At 38.8% G+C, this 15,864-nt stretch overlaps 1 protein-coding gene across 2 annotated transcripts in view; it reads right to left on the minus strand.

Annotated features, from left to right (window-relative positions):
* LOC124788460 (GTP-binding protein 1) overlaps positions 1-15,864 on the minus strand; it is a 152,928-nt gene that overhangs the window by 28,826 nt on the left and 108,238 nt on the right. For both annotated transcript variants that reach the window (XM_047255734.1, XM_047255739.1), the window contains exons 8-9: positions 15,394-15,538; positions 15,128-15,310 (exon numbers count right to left, since the gene is read on the minus strand). In XM_047255734.1, coding sequence (XP_047111690.1) covers positions 15,128-15,310; positions 15,394-15,538 — 328 coding nt within the window. The remainder of the gene's footprint in view (positions 1-15,127; positions 15,311-15,393; positions 15,539-15,864) is intronic.

Here is a 15,864-nt window from a genome sequence, read left to right on the forward strand (position 1 = left end):
GACGGAATTTTTATGGATGACAATGTGCCATGTCCACAGGCCACAATTGTTTGTGATTGGTTTGAAGAATGTTCTTGACAATTTGAGCGAATGACTTGGTGACCCCTACTGTCTGACATGAATCCCATTGAACACTTATGGGACACAACTGAAATTTGAGTTTGTGCACGAAGTCTTACATTGGTAACAGTTTTGCAATTATGGATGGCTACAGAGGCAGCAAGGCTCAATATTTCTGCAGGGGACCTCCAACGACTTATTGAATCTGTGCAACGTCAAGTTGCTGCACTACCCCTGGCAAAAGGAGATCCAACACGATACTATGAGGTATTCCATGACTTTTGTCAACTCACTGTAATGGAACAGTTGTCCTTACGAAATGAGTATCACTTTCAACCAACATGATCAATTTTTCCACCACTCTGCTTACTGTTTTCTAACAGCATACACTGCAGTATAGATAATGCACGCATGTATTATCTGAGACCACTAATATAGACAAAGTAGTTAAAAATTTGTTACTGACCAAATACAAAGACATCATCAAATAAAGCAGGTTTGACTTAAATTGAAACACTTTTAATAACAGAGCCACAATGATGCTCAATTGTTTGGTTGTCAGAGAATACACTCTAACATTCTACAAGACTCTCTCACATATTGCTATATAAAAGAAAAACGTTTTCATCATATGGGGTTAGTGATTACTTCTGCAAATTAGTAGTACAACTATTTCATAAGAATTATAAATGGTGCGGGTCTGTGGTGGCAAAGACACATGAATTACAATTAGTTCAAAATAACAAACGGAAGTGGGAAGAATGCAGCACTTGGTACTTTTATAACAAAACCATACATACAAACTTATCACACAATATAGACGTAGCCATATACTGTCACTGACAAAAGTATGAGAAATATAGGTAAACTGATGATTTCTCATACATTGTCAGATAACTTCTAGAAATCTATTACAATGTCCACAAAACACAAAAATTTCTGCTGATCCATCTTCCATAGAATGCTAAATTATGATGATATGTCACCTGACAACTAGAATTTGATCTGGGGTAGGGTACCAAACAGTGAGGTCATCGATCCCATTTCATTGGGGAAGGATTGGAAAGGAAGTCGGCCGTGCTCTTTCAAAGGAACCAACCTGCCATTTGCCTTGGAAAACCTAACTCAGGATGGCCAGATGCAGGTTTGAACCACTGTCCTCCCGAATGTGAGTCCAGTGTACTAACCACTGTGCTATCTCACAGCCCCATCGTGCTGGGAGAGTATAGTTTTCACTACATAAAAATGTACCTCTTTCAATGATACTGGAAGTTCATTTTGAAGAAAGTCCAGGTAACAGGGCACAGTCAGACGATGCAGTAGCAGACGAGACCCAATCAACTGATTGTCTATCATATCAGTCCACAAATTTACACAGAAATTTTCTTCAAAATGTATCTCCACAAAGACATGTAGGTTTTCATTGGGCCATTGACGAGATTTACAATTGTTGTTGATACCATCACAAGTAGATGGGCATTCATCAGTATACAGTATTAATGAGATTACTCGGCAAGTTGGGATTAGGCTATTACGAATACCTGTTGTCTGCCTTCATCTCCTTCTCAAAAGTGTTGAAACCACTGCAAATGATATGGATAGATGCTGTGCGTTCATAATGTCTTCCATATTACTGTATGTGAAACACTGATATGTGTACAAATTGTCAGGAGACAATGTTCTACACAACTGAATAACACTTTTACTTCATCCATTCCCATGAGACATGACTGCTGGGCACTACACCAGCCTCAATGCAATTTAGTGAAAACATGAGTAAACATTCCTGAATCTGGAACTCTAAGGTTAGGTAATTTCCTGTAATATTTTCAACAAGCGGCAGCAGTGTTTCCATTACAAAACTCAAACACAAATACCATATTGGCATACTCACAATTTGTAACTATGTGTGACACATTGGCCAACAAATCACAATCACCGTTGAAATCCAATTATGTAAACTCTAGCACAGCTTCACAACTTTAACATAAAATACCCTAGCAACTGGAGTACCAGAACATGAAACAAAAACTTATATCTGTAACCAGCTGTTTCTCTGAAACCAATAAAAACTGGAGACACGTTATTCAAAATGTTTTATTCAAATTAGTGTATAATATCACCTCATAAAGTAATTAATATTGCTAAAATATTCTGTATAATGTTGAAAAAATTGTTTAACTTTGGAAAATTTATGTCAGTATAATGAAAAATTGAATAAAACTTCCACAAAACTGTTGACGTCAAGCTCTAAGTGATTTATCCTTCTTTCTCCAAACATTTCAACATCGCATACTCGTTTATTTGTCACATCCCTCTTTAAGCAGTGCAAGCTGGGGAGCCAGGATTATGAACATCACAAGTTCAGCAAAGGTAAGAGGTATCCCTGCACATTTCAGAATACAGCTTATTTTCAGTATTTCAAGCATTACATGTCAGCATCCCGCACTCAAACCTACACATTAAAATAGCCTATTAAATTATAAACAGATAGAATGGCTGGCACTACTTACCTTCAGGAAGTGAAATTCTAGTATTGCTAACAGTTCTGAAAACTATGAATGAGTTTTTTTACAGGTATGTCTATCAACAATGCTGGAATTTCCCCTCCTGAAGTACTGGGTAGCCATTCTGTCTCTTAGAAATTTCCAGTTTTTCTCAAGTGAATTTTCCTTTTGATAAATTGAAATCTTCTGTCACCTAGCAGGATTTGTTTGTTTGTTGTTTGCTTATGGAAATCACAGGCATACTACTTTCTACAAAATTATCTTTTCATACTTTACAGGAAGGAAGTCTTGATATTCAGTGTAGTGGCCTGAATGTTTCCACGGAACAATCAAACACAAGATGAGAATATTAACACACTACTGGAAAAACTTGGGTGGAGTATAAAAGTAATTTGAAGCAGTGAGAACCATAAGGGCCTATGTTCATATACGCTATGTGGGCCTACAGCACAGAAAACCTGGCTCAACGAAAGATCAACAGATGTCAGAAGCAGGAATAAATGCTACACTCTCACAATTGATGCTGATGTGCTTTCAGCCCTTACAGTTCTCAGTGCCTCATATGTAAGAAGTGTCGAGCAGTGCACAGATAGGGGGCAATTCCATGTTGTGTGGAGAGGAGGGAGATGATGTGACGATGTGGACAGGAGCAGAAGGTAAGCACTGTAAAGCAGCACAGAGGACACACAATGTGGAAGGAATCCAGAGAAAATAGTTCAATATGTACATAGGGCTATAGATATAAATACTGTCAGGGCTAGAGGTAAATATCTACAACTACATGCATACACCCTGAGCTATCATGTGGTATGCAGCTGTGAGTACATTACATACTATTGTCACTTCTTTCCATTCCTTTTCCATTTGCAAAAGGGAAATACAGCTGATGGTAAGCCTCTGTATGAGGTCACACTAATCCAATTTTACTATCATCTTTATTTCATGCAGTATATGTGGGAGGAAGAATATGCTGCTTAACATTTCTTGGAACAAGTGTCTTTGGGATTTAATTAGTAGCTCTCTCCATTATATGATCTTCTGCAGTGTCTGCCACTGGCATTAAGAGAGATTCCCTGTGACATATGTAACAATCATAGCCTGACAAACAGCACTCAAGATTCAGTCAAAGAAGATTTTTATAAATTACTTCCTTCTCCTTCTTGGATGAATTACATTTGCATAAGATTTCACCAATAAATTACTACTTGGCACCTGCCTTTCCTACAGTTTTTTTTTTTTTTTTCCTTTTCTTTTTTTAGCTCAAGTCCTTCTGGGTGCATGCCCCTAGATATTTTAGGACTATTTTTGAAGGCAGATTAATATTTTTTAGTAAAATTATAGTGTCTTACTGCTTAATATTAATCTAATTAAGATCCGGGTCAGTTGCCAATTTCTGCACCATATTCTGACTCTCCGCCAGTCTTATTACACTACAATTTTCTGATACTGAACCTCCGTACATACAACAGCTTCATCCACAAATGGTCTCACAGAGTTTAAGACATTAGCATCTAGTTTATCTACATGTGCTGTAAACAGTAATGATGCTATAAAATTTTATTAGGGTATCCTTGAAACTACTTTCACACAACTGAGCTTATATTTGCCATCGTCCAAGTCTTCTGCCTCTGGAATTATGAAGAAGGCAATATAACTGGCCACAGAGCAGGCGAAAGTCAGTTCTCTTTACGCAGCCACCACTAGCAGATCACCACCAGATATGCTAATCCACCGTCTTGCGCTGTTGTACTGCTGTGGGACTTCATCGGCAATGCTCAACTCCAGGTGACAGAGCCAAAACATTCCCTCCAGATATCTGTGCTACTGTGGTCTAAGTCATGTGGAACATACTGAACTTGGTCAAATTATTATGGACTGTCACTGTTTGCATTCCGTATAGACTCTGAGTTTCTGGAACTAATAATGTGTGTGTGTGTGTGTGTGTGTGTGTGTGTGTGTGTGTGTGTGTGTGTGTGTGTGTGTGTGTTGACTTTCATTTTTCCCAGGTACGAGGATCCAATGATTTATATTGTATTAATATTTGACGGCCAATAAATACTGTAACTATAAAAGTGTTTATTTAGTGCTGCAGGTTACAGCAGCTAAAGATTCCTCCCTGTAGAGAGTGGAAAAAACTCAGTTCACATGTTTGGTACTTGCCGGATCTGTAGTTTCCTACTGAGTAAATTTTTTGAGTTCAAAAAGGTCTCAATACATAAGCGTAATATTTGTTACACATTTCTAAAGCTACTGAATCAAGTATATTGTACTGAGCATTACATTTTGTAAGTGAATGATCAAGATAGCACTTGGAGTTTTTTGGGCAGCGACCATACCTGCTAGTGGTTACGATCATGTAGAAGGGCTGTCAAATGCCGACAATGAAACATTTATCAAAGTATTGGAGTAGGAAATTGTTATATTAAATTTTATGCTTAACTCCATGTGTTCAGTTGTTACATGTTCATGTTCTCCATAAACAAACAAATAAAATTAAGCTGAATACAATGGGTATATATGTTTCACTTTTTCTTGTTCTTCCTTCTTCTTCTCGTCTCCTCCTTCTTCACCACTACATGGATTAGGTTCTACAAAATTATCCATCCATCTCTCCCTACATGTCTCCCACCTGCCAGTTAATAGCCTAGTGCGAAATTTAGTCTTATGTTTGTATGCCTTAATAACAAGTGTTGCAATGTTTGCCTATTCAGTTCATTCCACTAACTATTGCCTTTCTTCAGAGGTCTGCTCTTGAGTATCCTCTTGGTCTTTTCACAAATTTCATTCCTGCCTCTTGTATTTTACTTAAGGTTTTTTTTGTACGTTACCAACATTCATTCTTGTTATCCACAAAGATATTTGTTTAGACTGGATCTATGGCAAAGAAAGCCACTACTCCAGTCTTGGTTTTAGAGATCTCACCGCCATACAATTTACACGAATGATTCAAGTGGCTAATTGTACACATTATGTCATTATCTTTTCCATATAGTATAGAGACCTCATCTCCATACAGTAAAATACAACAAGCTCCCAATTATGGGGGTGTGCATTACCTGGTTTGTGGATTACCCATGCACAGTTTGGAAAATTTTTGAAAAAATAAAATAATGAAGCCTGTTTAGTCTATTATAATTAAAATAAATGTTTTTGTTTATAACACACTACTATGCATGTGGCTTGTGTTTTACAGCTCGAATATGATTCAGGCCCCAATCTCACCATCTGATGTCCATGAAGTATTTTTCCATTTTTTCCCATTTCATGTTCAGGCAAATGCAAAGTTTCTACACTTGTAACATGTCTGTTGCTGATTTCCTTAATATATGCTTGCCTAGCCCTTTTCCTATAATCTAAATAATTTCAAACTCAAAGCTGATGTAAAAATAAAATAACTTAGATTTTCTTCCAGGACAGTTCCTTTCAGAATCCTTGTTATGTGTTGATAGGAAACAGAAACACACTGCTAAACATTACCAGGAGAAATGCACTGTTTCTAGCACCTGACGTATCTCAAAACACCACAGCTTCTAAAACTGCTCACTGAAAATGTGTGTTTACTTCTGTCACACTTCTTTTGTTGTTACTGAGTTAGGAATGATTTATATGTGCTACTAAGACGAAAGATAAATGCAAATCTATTGTTCTGATGATCAAAGAGAAATTACAAGTTATAGATTAGTTAGAAAAGAACAAATCACAGTAAAACTTTCTCAGGATCAAAGTATACACAAACAAACAGTGCACAACTTAAAGAACATAAAAAATTATGGAAAAAGGTCAAACATTTTGTGAAATGCTTTGTCCAAAAGTAAGACATAAAACAGATCAACTACACATTTACACAATGGTAAGTCCAGGATGTAATAACAGCAATATGGAAAGGATTTATTGCTATTTACCACTTAGAGGTGGCATTGAGTCACAGGCATACAGAATTAGAAAGACTGCACTCTAATGTTTGGTGGCCTTGAGATACTATTGGTATGTGATGTCAGGCAATAACACATTATACCAGTTGAAATACTACTGCCACAAAAAGACAAAGAATTAAATGCTTTTCTGATTCAGTTACTTGGGCTATGCAAATGTTAACCGTAACAGCTCAGATCCTCATACACTATGTGATCAAAACTATCCAAACACCCCCAAAAACATACATTTTTCTTATTAGGTGCATCGTGCTGCCACCTACTGTCAAGTAGTCCATATCAGCGACCTCAGTAGTTATTAGACATCGTGAGAGAGCAGAATGGGGCGCTCTCTGGAAGTCACGGACTTTGAACATGATCAGGTGTCACTTGTGTCATACCTATGTATGAGAGATTTCCACACTCCTAAACATTCCTAGGACCACTGTTTCCATATGTGATAGTGAAGTGGAAATGTGAAGGGACATGTGCAGCACAAAAGTGTACAGGTCAACCTCGTCTGTTGACTGACAGAGACAGATGAAGAAGGCCGTAATGTGTAATAGACATCTATCCAGAGCATCACACAGGAATTCCAAACTGCGTCAAGACCCACTGCAAGTACTAGACAGTTAGGCGGGAAGGGGGGGGGGGGGGGGGGGTGAGAAAACTTGGATTTCATGGTCGAGTGGCTGCTCATAAGCCACATATCATGCTGGTAAATGCCCAATGACACTTCGCTTGGTGTAAGAAGTGTAAACATTGGATGATTGAACAGTGGGAAAATATTGTATGGAGTGACTAATCACAGTTCACAATGTGGCGATACGATGGCAGGGCGTGAGTATGGCAAATGCCCAGTGAGCATCATCTGCCAGTGTGTGTAATTCCAACAGTAAAATTCGGAGGCAGTGGTGTTATGGTGTTGTTATGTTTTTCATGGAGGGGGCTTGCACTCCTTGTTGTTTTGCATGGCACTATCACAGCACAGGCATCATTGATGTTTTAATCAGCTTCTTGCTACCCACTGTTGAAGAGCAATTTGTGGATGGCGACTGCATCTTTCAACACGATCAAGCACCTGTTCATAATGCACGGCCTGTGGCAGCAGAGTGGTAACATGACAATAACATCCCTGTAATGGGCTGGCTTACACAGAGTTCTGATCTGAATCTCATAGAACACCTTCGGGATGTTTTGGAATACCGACTTCATGCCAGACCTCACTGACCAACATTGATAACTCTCCTCAGTGCAGTACTCCATAAGGAATGGGCTGGCTTCCCCAAGAAACCTTCAAGCACCAGACTGAATGTATGCCTGTCAGAGTGGAAGCTGTCATCACCGTTAAGGGTGGGCCAACACCATACTGAATTCCAGCATTACCGATGGAGGGTGCCATGAACTTGTAGATAATTTTCAGCCAGGTGTCCGGGTACTTTGATCACGTAGTGTACGTTAGTGATGTAAGGAGACCAATGAGTGAAAGTCTGCAACTGATTCCAACTGCTATCTGAATGAAGGTTCCAATTTTATCCAATTATTAGCCTTTTTCTGTCATCACACATTAGTGAAGAAGAACAGTGTTATGTCAACAGCAATGGGGAGAAATGCACTATTTCCTTCACCACAGATACCTATTTCCTAGTATTCGTATGGTTCACTAATGCAAAAATTTTCAGAACCTAAAATTGTTGACTTTTTTTACATCTATTGCTACAGAACAGAGATATTGTCATAACCATACAGCAGCATTGATTATTGTGAACAATATCACCATGCAAACACTTACTACAGGCCTTGAAAAACATTTAAAAATTGAAATGGTTATAATAGAGGGAAACATTCCACGTAGGAAATATATATCTAAAAACAAAGATGATGTGACTTACCAAATGAAAGTGCTGGCAGGTCGACAGACACACAAACAAACACAAACATACACACAAAATTCAAGCTTTCGCAACAAACTGTTGCCTCATCAGGAAAGAGGGAAGGAGAGGGGAAGACGAAAGGAAGTGGGTTTTAAAGGAGAGGGTAAGGAGTCATTCCAATCCCGGGAGCGGAAAGACTTACCTTAGGGGGAAAAAAGGACAGGTATACACTCGCACACACGCACATATCCATCCACACATACAGTGTGGATGGATATGTGCGTGTGTGCGAGTGTATACCTGTCCTTTTTTCCCCCTAAGGTAAGTCTTTCCGCTCCCGGGATTGGAATGACTCCTTACCCTCTCCTTTAAAACCCACTTCCTTTCGTCTTCCCCTCTCCTTCCCTCTTTCCTGATGAGGCAACAGTTTGTTGCGAAAGCTTGAATTTTGTGTGTATGTTTGTGTTTGTTTGTGTGTCTGTCGACCTGCCAGCACTTTCATTTGGTAAGTCACATCATCTTTGTTTTTAGATATTTAAAAATTGAAAGTTAGAAATAAAAAGTTTATGGTGTGGGTTCCTGTAGTCATGTCCTAGTTCATGAACCACGGGCAACGTATGAGTGGCCAAGTAAGTGGTCCCGACAGTTGGGATACCAGTTACTTTGGAATAAGGCTGGGCATCTCGGACATATTCTGAGTCGTGGTCACCTTTGTGCCCATACGGCAAAGACTATCAAATCCACCTGTTAGTCCCTCAGCCGTTAGGGGTAAAACCCAATGGGACTCGGAGCAAGTAAGGCTAGCAACCTGCTTCCCTGGTACTTTAAATATGATGCTGGCAAAAATCAGAGCAAAATGCCTCGGACCTTTGGAGGTGACGGAGTCCCACCTCTAACTGACAAACCAGGGACTCCTAAGATATGACTTGGCAAACAAATGGTAATGAGATGGGGAGCTATTAATATCAATGGGGGCTACTCTGGGAAGAAGGTAGAGCTGGCAGAGGCTGCAAGTAAGATGGGACTGGACGTTTTAGCTGTTAGTGACATTCGGGTAAGGGGTGAGAAAGAAGAGGAAGTGGGAGAATACAAGGTCTACCTGTCAGGAGTCAAAGCAGGAATAGCACAATGGGGTGTAGGGCTTTACATCAGGAAAGAAATTGAACCCAGCGTAGTTGCAATAAGGTATGTAAACGAACGACTGATGTGGATAGATTTGAAAGTGTCTAGCAAGAAAATTAGGATTGTGTCAGTATATTCGCATTGTGAAGGGACAGATCAAGATAAGATGGATAGTTTTTATGAGGCACTCAGTGATGTAGTTGTTAGAGTAAAGGACAAGGACAGTGTTCTGCTCATGGGTGATTTTAACGCCAGGATTGGAAATCGAACAGAAGGGTATGAAAAGGTTATGGGTAAATTTGGAGAGGATATGGAGGCCAACAGGAACGGGAAACAACTCTTGGATTTCTGTGCCAGTATGGGCTTAGTAATCACAAACTCCTTTTTTAAACATAAGAACATTCACCGGTATACTTGGGAGGGCAGGGGAACCAGATCTGTCATTGACTATATAATTACAGATCAGGAATTCCGGAAGGCTGTGAGGGACACACGTGTATTCAGGGGATTCTTTGATGACACTGACCATTATTTAATCTGCAGTGAAATTGGGATTGTGAGGCCGAAAGTGCAGGAGGTCAGGTCCATATGTAGGAGGATAAGAGTGGAGAAACTTCAGGATAAGGAAATCAGGCACAAGTACATAACAGCGATCTCAGAAAGGTACCAGTTAGTTGAATGTAGTCAATTACAGTCATTGGAAAAGGAATGGACAAGGTACAGGGACACAGTACTAGAAGTGGCTAAAGAATGCCTTGGAACAGTAGTGTGTAAAAGTAGGATGAAGCAAACAGCTTGGTGGAATGATACAGTCAAGGCAGCCTGTAAAAGGAAAAAGAAGGCGTATCAAAAATGGCTACATACCAGAACCCAGGTAGATAGAGAAAGTTATGTTGAAGAAAGAAACAAAGCCAAACAGATAATTGCAGCATCGAAGAAGAAATTGTGGGAAGACTTTGGAAACAGGTTGGAGACTATGGGTCAAGCTGCTGGAAAACCATTCTGGAGTGTAATTAGCAGTCTTCGAAAGGGAGGTAAGAAGGAAATGACAAGTATTTTGGACAGGTCAGGAAAACTGCTGGTGAATCCTGTGGATGCCTTGGGCAGATGGAGGGAATATTTTGAAGAGTTGCTCAATGTAGGTGAAAATGCGATCAGTAATGTTTCAGATTTCGAGGTAGAATGGGATAGGAATGATGATGGAAATAGGATCACATTTGAGGAAGTGGAAAAAATGGTCAACAGATTGCAGTGCAATAAAGCAGCTGGGGTGGATGAAATTAAGGCGGAACTCATCAAATACAGTGGAATGTCAGGTCTTAAATGGCTACACAGGATAATTGAAATAGCCTGGGAGTCGGGACAGGTTCCATCAGACTGGGCAAAAGCAGTAATCACACCAATCTTTAAACATGGAACCAGAAAAGATTGTAACAACTACAGAGGTATCTCTTTAATCAGCGTTGTGGGTAAAATCTTCGCAGGTATTGTTGAAAGGAAAGTGCGAGTATTAGTTGAGGACCAATTGGATGAAAATCAGTGTGGGTTTAGGCCTCTTAGAGGTTGTCAGGACCAGATCTTTAGCTTACGGCAAATAATGGAGAAGTGTTATGAGTGGAACAGGGAATTGTATCTATGCTTTATAGATCTAGAAAAGGCATATGACCGGGTTCCTAGGAGGAAGTTATTGTCTGTTCTACAAGATTATGGAATAGGAGGCAAACTTTTGCAAGCAATTAAAGGTCTTTACATGGATAGTCAGGCAGCAGTTAGAGTTGACGGTAAACTGAGTTCATGGTTCAGAGTAGTTTCAGGGGTAAGACAAGGCTGCAACCTGTCTCCACTGTTGTTCATATTATTTATGGATCATATGTTGAAAACAATAGACTGGCTGGGTGAGATTAAGATATGTGAACACAAAATAAGCAGTCTTGCATATGCGGATGACTTAGTTGTGATGGCAGATTCGATTGAAAGTTTGCAAAGTAATATTTCAGAGCTAGATCAGAAATGTAAGGACTATGGTATGAAGATTAGCATCTCCAAAACGAAAGTAATGTCAGTGGGAAAGAAATATAAACGGATTGAGTGCCAAATAGGAGGAACAAAGTTAGAACAGGTGGATGGTTTCAAGTACTTAGGATGCATATTCACACAGGATGGCAACATAATGAAAGAACTGGAAGCGAGGTATAGCAAAGCTAATGCAGTGAGTGCTCAGCTACGATCTACTCTCTTCTGCAAGAAGGTAGTCAGTACCAAGACTAAGTTATCTGCGCACCGTTCAATCTTTCGACCAACTTTGTTGTATGGGAGCGAAAGCTGGGTGGATTCAGGTTATCGTATCAACAAGGCTGAGGTTACGGATATGAAAGTAGCTAGGATGATTGCAGGTACTAGTAGATGGGAACAATGGCAGGAGGGTGTCCACAATGAGGAAATCAAAGAAAAACTGGGAATGAACTATATAGATGTAGCAGTCAGGGCGAACAGGCTTAGATGGTGGGGTCATGTTACACGCATGGGAGAAGCAAGGTTACCCAAGAGACTCATGGGTTCAGCAGTAGAGGGTAGGAGGAGTTGGGGCAGACCAAGGAGAAGGTACCTTGATTCGGTTAAGAATGTTTTTGAAGTAATAGGTTTAACATCAGAAGAGGCACCAATGTTAGCACTGAATAGGGGATCATGGAGGAACTGTATAAGGGGGGCTATGCTCCAGACTGAACGCTGAAAGGCATAATCAATCTTAAATGATGATGATGATGAAGAAACAAAAAGATATAGTAGCTCAAATGCTTATACATTACTGAAGTAGGAAGAGCAGCAAATAGAATCTATTTTTTTATTCACTTTCTTTGTCAAGAAAAGTGATTGAGCACGAACAATGATGTTGACAGCACTTGTGATGAAGACATTACTTCTTATTCCATAAGAACACTCTTTTCATGATATTTGAAGAATCTCTATCAGAAAATTTTTTAGACTGAAAAATTGGTGGCACCTTTTATACCTCATGGCATAGATAACAGATATATGTCAATGGGACACAATAGCAGACTGCACAGCCTATACAATTTGTCAGGCAAATATCCTGTGGAACACATAAAAATTGTAAGATTCTAGGTGAAACTGAACATTAAATTCTCAATAAGCACTGCATTTGCTGAACATAATTTCAGAGATAATGCAAAGGAGTGTCAAATGTTTCTCTAACCTATTTCACTATTTCATTTCTTACTTCTACGCAAATCATTTCACAAAACATTTGACCATTCCCCCCCCCCTCCCCCCCCCCCCCCCCACACACACACACACACAAGAAAGCATGAAATATGACATATTTAAAAACTTACTGGTATTCTGTTATATTAAGAGTATTTAGATCAAGAGAAAGATGAGAAGTTTCAATTTATATCATGATTTGATATTTATTTTATTTTTTCAACACAAAAAAAATGTCCATTTCCCACTCTTCATTTGGTATTGAAGATTTGGACAAAAATACGTTGTGTAACTTTTCCACAAACTACTAAGTAAGTTTTTCTTAGTTAACCACAATACTTTCAAGCAATTAAATCCTTCTCTGCGAAACTATGCCTCATGCTGATCAATTAGATGCCTCATTTGTCTATTTACCACTCTTTTTTGGCTATAAAAATTCGCCCAGCTTGAACATTTGACAAAAAATAAATAAAACCTGTTAAATTTTGCAACATCTCTATAGGATTCGAGAAACTGCTGTTCAAAGCGAGAATCTTGGTGTTAATAAATATACAGCTTATGCTTTTTGTGGTGAATTCTTCTGTTACACTGAACAGAACAATTTTCTCCCACAACAGATTTACAATGTTAATGAAACTGTAAAAGAAGTGCATGTTAATGGACTTTAAGCCTAGTAGCGAAATGCTAGATGGTCTTTTCTGCACCATTTAACAAGTGAACAGTGACTGAAGCCAGCTGTTATTGGAAAATAAAAACTAAATAAATGAAAATATTGTGCAAATTTGAAGGAATAATGAACTTAGTATTTTTTCCATGCATTAGAAAATAGCCTGGTTGGGCAGTGTTACCTACGAGATTGGTTTTAGTTTATGTTTATTCTAGTTGTGTGTGCATATTTGGAGAGAGGTGTTCATTTACTTGACAATACACTTTCTCATTCCGCATAGGATGTAGTTGCTACATATGACTGAACAATTTTTGTGAGGTACTCAATTTGTGATAAATAATGCATACAGCCAATGGACCAAGGTGTGATTTCATCTGTGAAACATTACTGGCTGAATCTCATGAAGCAGCCTGTGCATGAATGTTCAACCATCCTCAATTACTGAAAGTCTCTGAATATGGACAATGGAATACACAGTATTTTTAATGCCTGGCAAAACATGAAGACAATAACACTAACTTACTCATTAAAGGAAACTGCAATACCCTCCACTGAAAGTGGTTTTGAAGGTTATAGCAATTGGAATGTCATACCGCTGCCTGTCTGATCAATTTTGTGAAAAAAATTTCTGGTTGTGAGAATGTAGTGATGAAAACATCTGTAAGTGGTTAAATACTGATGTCTATGAAATGGGATTTGAGCAACTAAATGACAGATGTAGTGAGCAAAGTGTGTTTGATATAGGAAAAGAACAAAGACGAGGTGACTGAACCACTGTTTCATGCACACCAAGACAGTGAAATACATTGATCTCTTATTACAGTATGCAGAAAAAAAGTCAGTTACTTTACCTATGTCTTGACTCTCCGGAAATGAGAACCTTCATCAGGAAAAAAATGAATGAAAAACAGAAACAGAAAAAACTGGATGATGATTTTCGAAGAGAGAAATGGAAGCAGGTACCATGAAATACAGTGTGCTCTAAGTATCATCATCATCATCATCATCATCATCATCATCATCATCATACCATAACCTTCACTTTCAGTGAGAATGGACCTGCAGGCATAAACTTAAAAATTTACCAATGGATACACCAATGGATGGATAATCTTACATGGATATGAGGCATCACCTACAAGGCATATTATAGGCTTAAGCAGCTACTGCAGAGCAAAATACATTTGATTGTGATATACACAAATACCTCTACAAGCAAGTTGCCTGTTCTCCCTGTAAACACATACGATCATCAAAAATCTCATCACCCCAGTACTTCAGCTGACAGATAAACCTCCATAATAACCACAGATCTTAAGGAGTAACAGACACACAATCAAAATCATACAGTTACACTAATATTCATATTATTAAAAATTTAGATTAAAAACATAATGTAGAAATTTTTGGAACAATCAAAGAAAAGATAGAAGTTAGTGTTGAACATCCAGCAAGCACCTAGCTCATTAGAGACAGGAACACAGTGGTCCCTCTGGGACACAAACAGAATGAAAGTATCTGCCAGGAGTATCTGTGATAGGTGCAGCTCTGTAAGTGACCCAAGCATACTGCATTACACTTCTAACAACATAATGTTGAATTTTGTTTATATATGGTACTGTATCATAGGAATCAAGATCTTTCTAAAAAATTAAGCACAAAGTCAATTCTTATGAAATATTACGTCATCAACAATGACAGGTTGTAAATGCATTCAGAGCATTAATATTATACTCACAGTACATGTACTGGAAGCAAACTGACCTTTTTCAGAGCAAATGAAGCTGTCTGTCCACCACGAACTTCACGGACAACCATTCTCTTCCGATGAATACTTTTAACAGCTATGGGCATGAAATGACCCAACGGATCTGGCCCAAGCATTAAGGTATCATTCAATCTGATCACTCCTTTTAATGTTGTACCAGACACAACTGTGCCAACACCCTGTCAGAGGGGTTAAATTCATTAATGCATTTCACACAAAATATGGCTCTGCAGTATATTCAGATTGTATACATTACACTCACAGGTACAGAGTAGGTGTCATCTATCTGGAACTCTGCTGGTTCATCATCACAGCTAGAAACGCGAGTTGTAAGTAAGTTGAGAAACATTTTCAATAGTTCCAGGTTCTCTCCAGTAACATTTGAAACTTGAAATATGGGGCACAACCTGAAACAATCAATGGAAACACTATTAATATCATTAATATCATTAGTATCCTTATTTTCCACAACAGTGATTATACTGTTGGAGATGGTGAAGTCTACAGGATACCTACAGCTTCTTCGAAAGTAGGCCTGGGTACAGTGGTTTTACAAGCCTTTACACTAGATATGTGTGGTTCTGAACAAGAGCATTATACTTTTACTGAAATAACTTTGTTATTGGCGTTTGAGTGAATCGAGTGGTAGGAGCCACCCAACAGCCAATTGTAGTTCTTTCTCAAGTGTCACGAGCTCACTGGTGGCCTGTTTTGCAGATGCACGAAAGAGCCT

Source organism: Schistocerca piceifrons, chromosome 1 (genome assembly GCF_021461385.2).
Source record: "Schistocerca piceifrons isolate TAMUIC-IGC-003096 chromosome 1, iqSchPice1.1, whole genome shotgun sequence".
Taxonomy (NCBI): Eukaryota; Metazoa; Arthropoda; class Insecta; order Orthoptera; family Acrididae; genus Schistocerca; species Schistocerca piceifrons.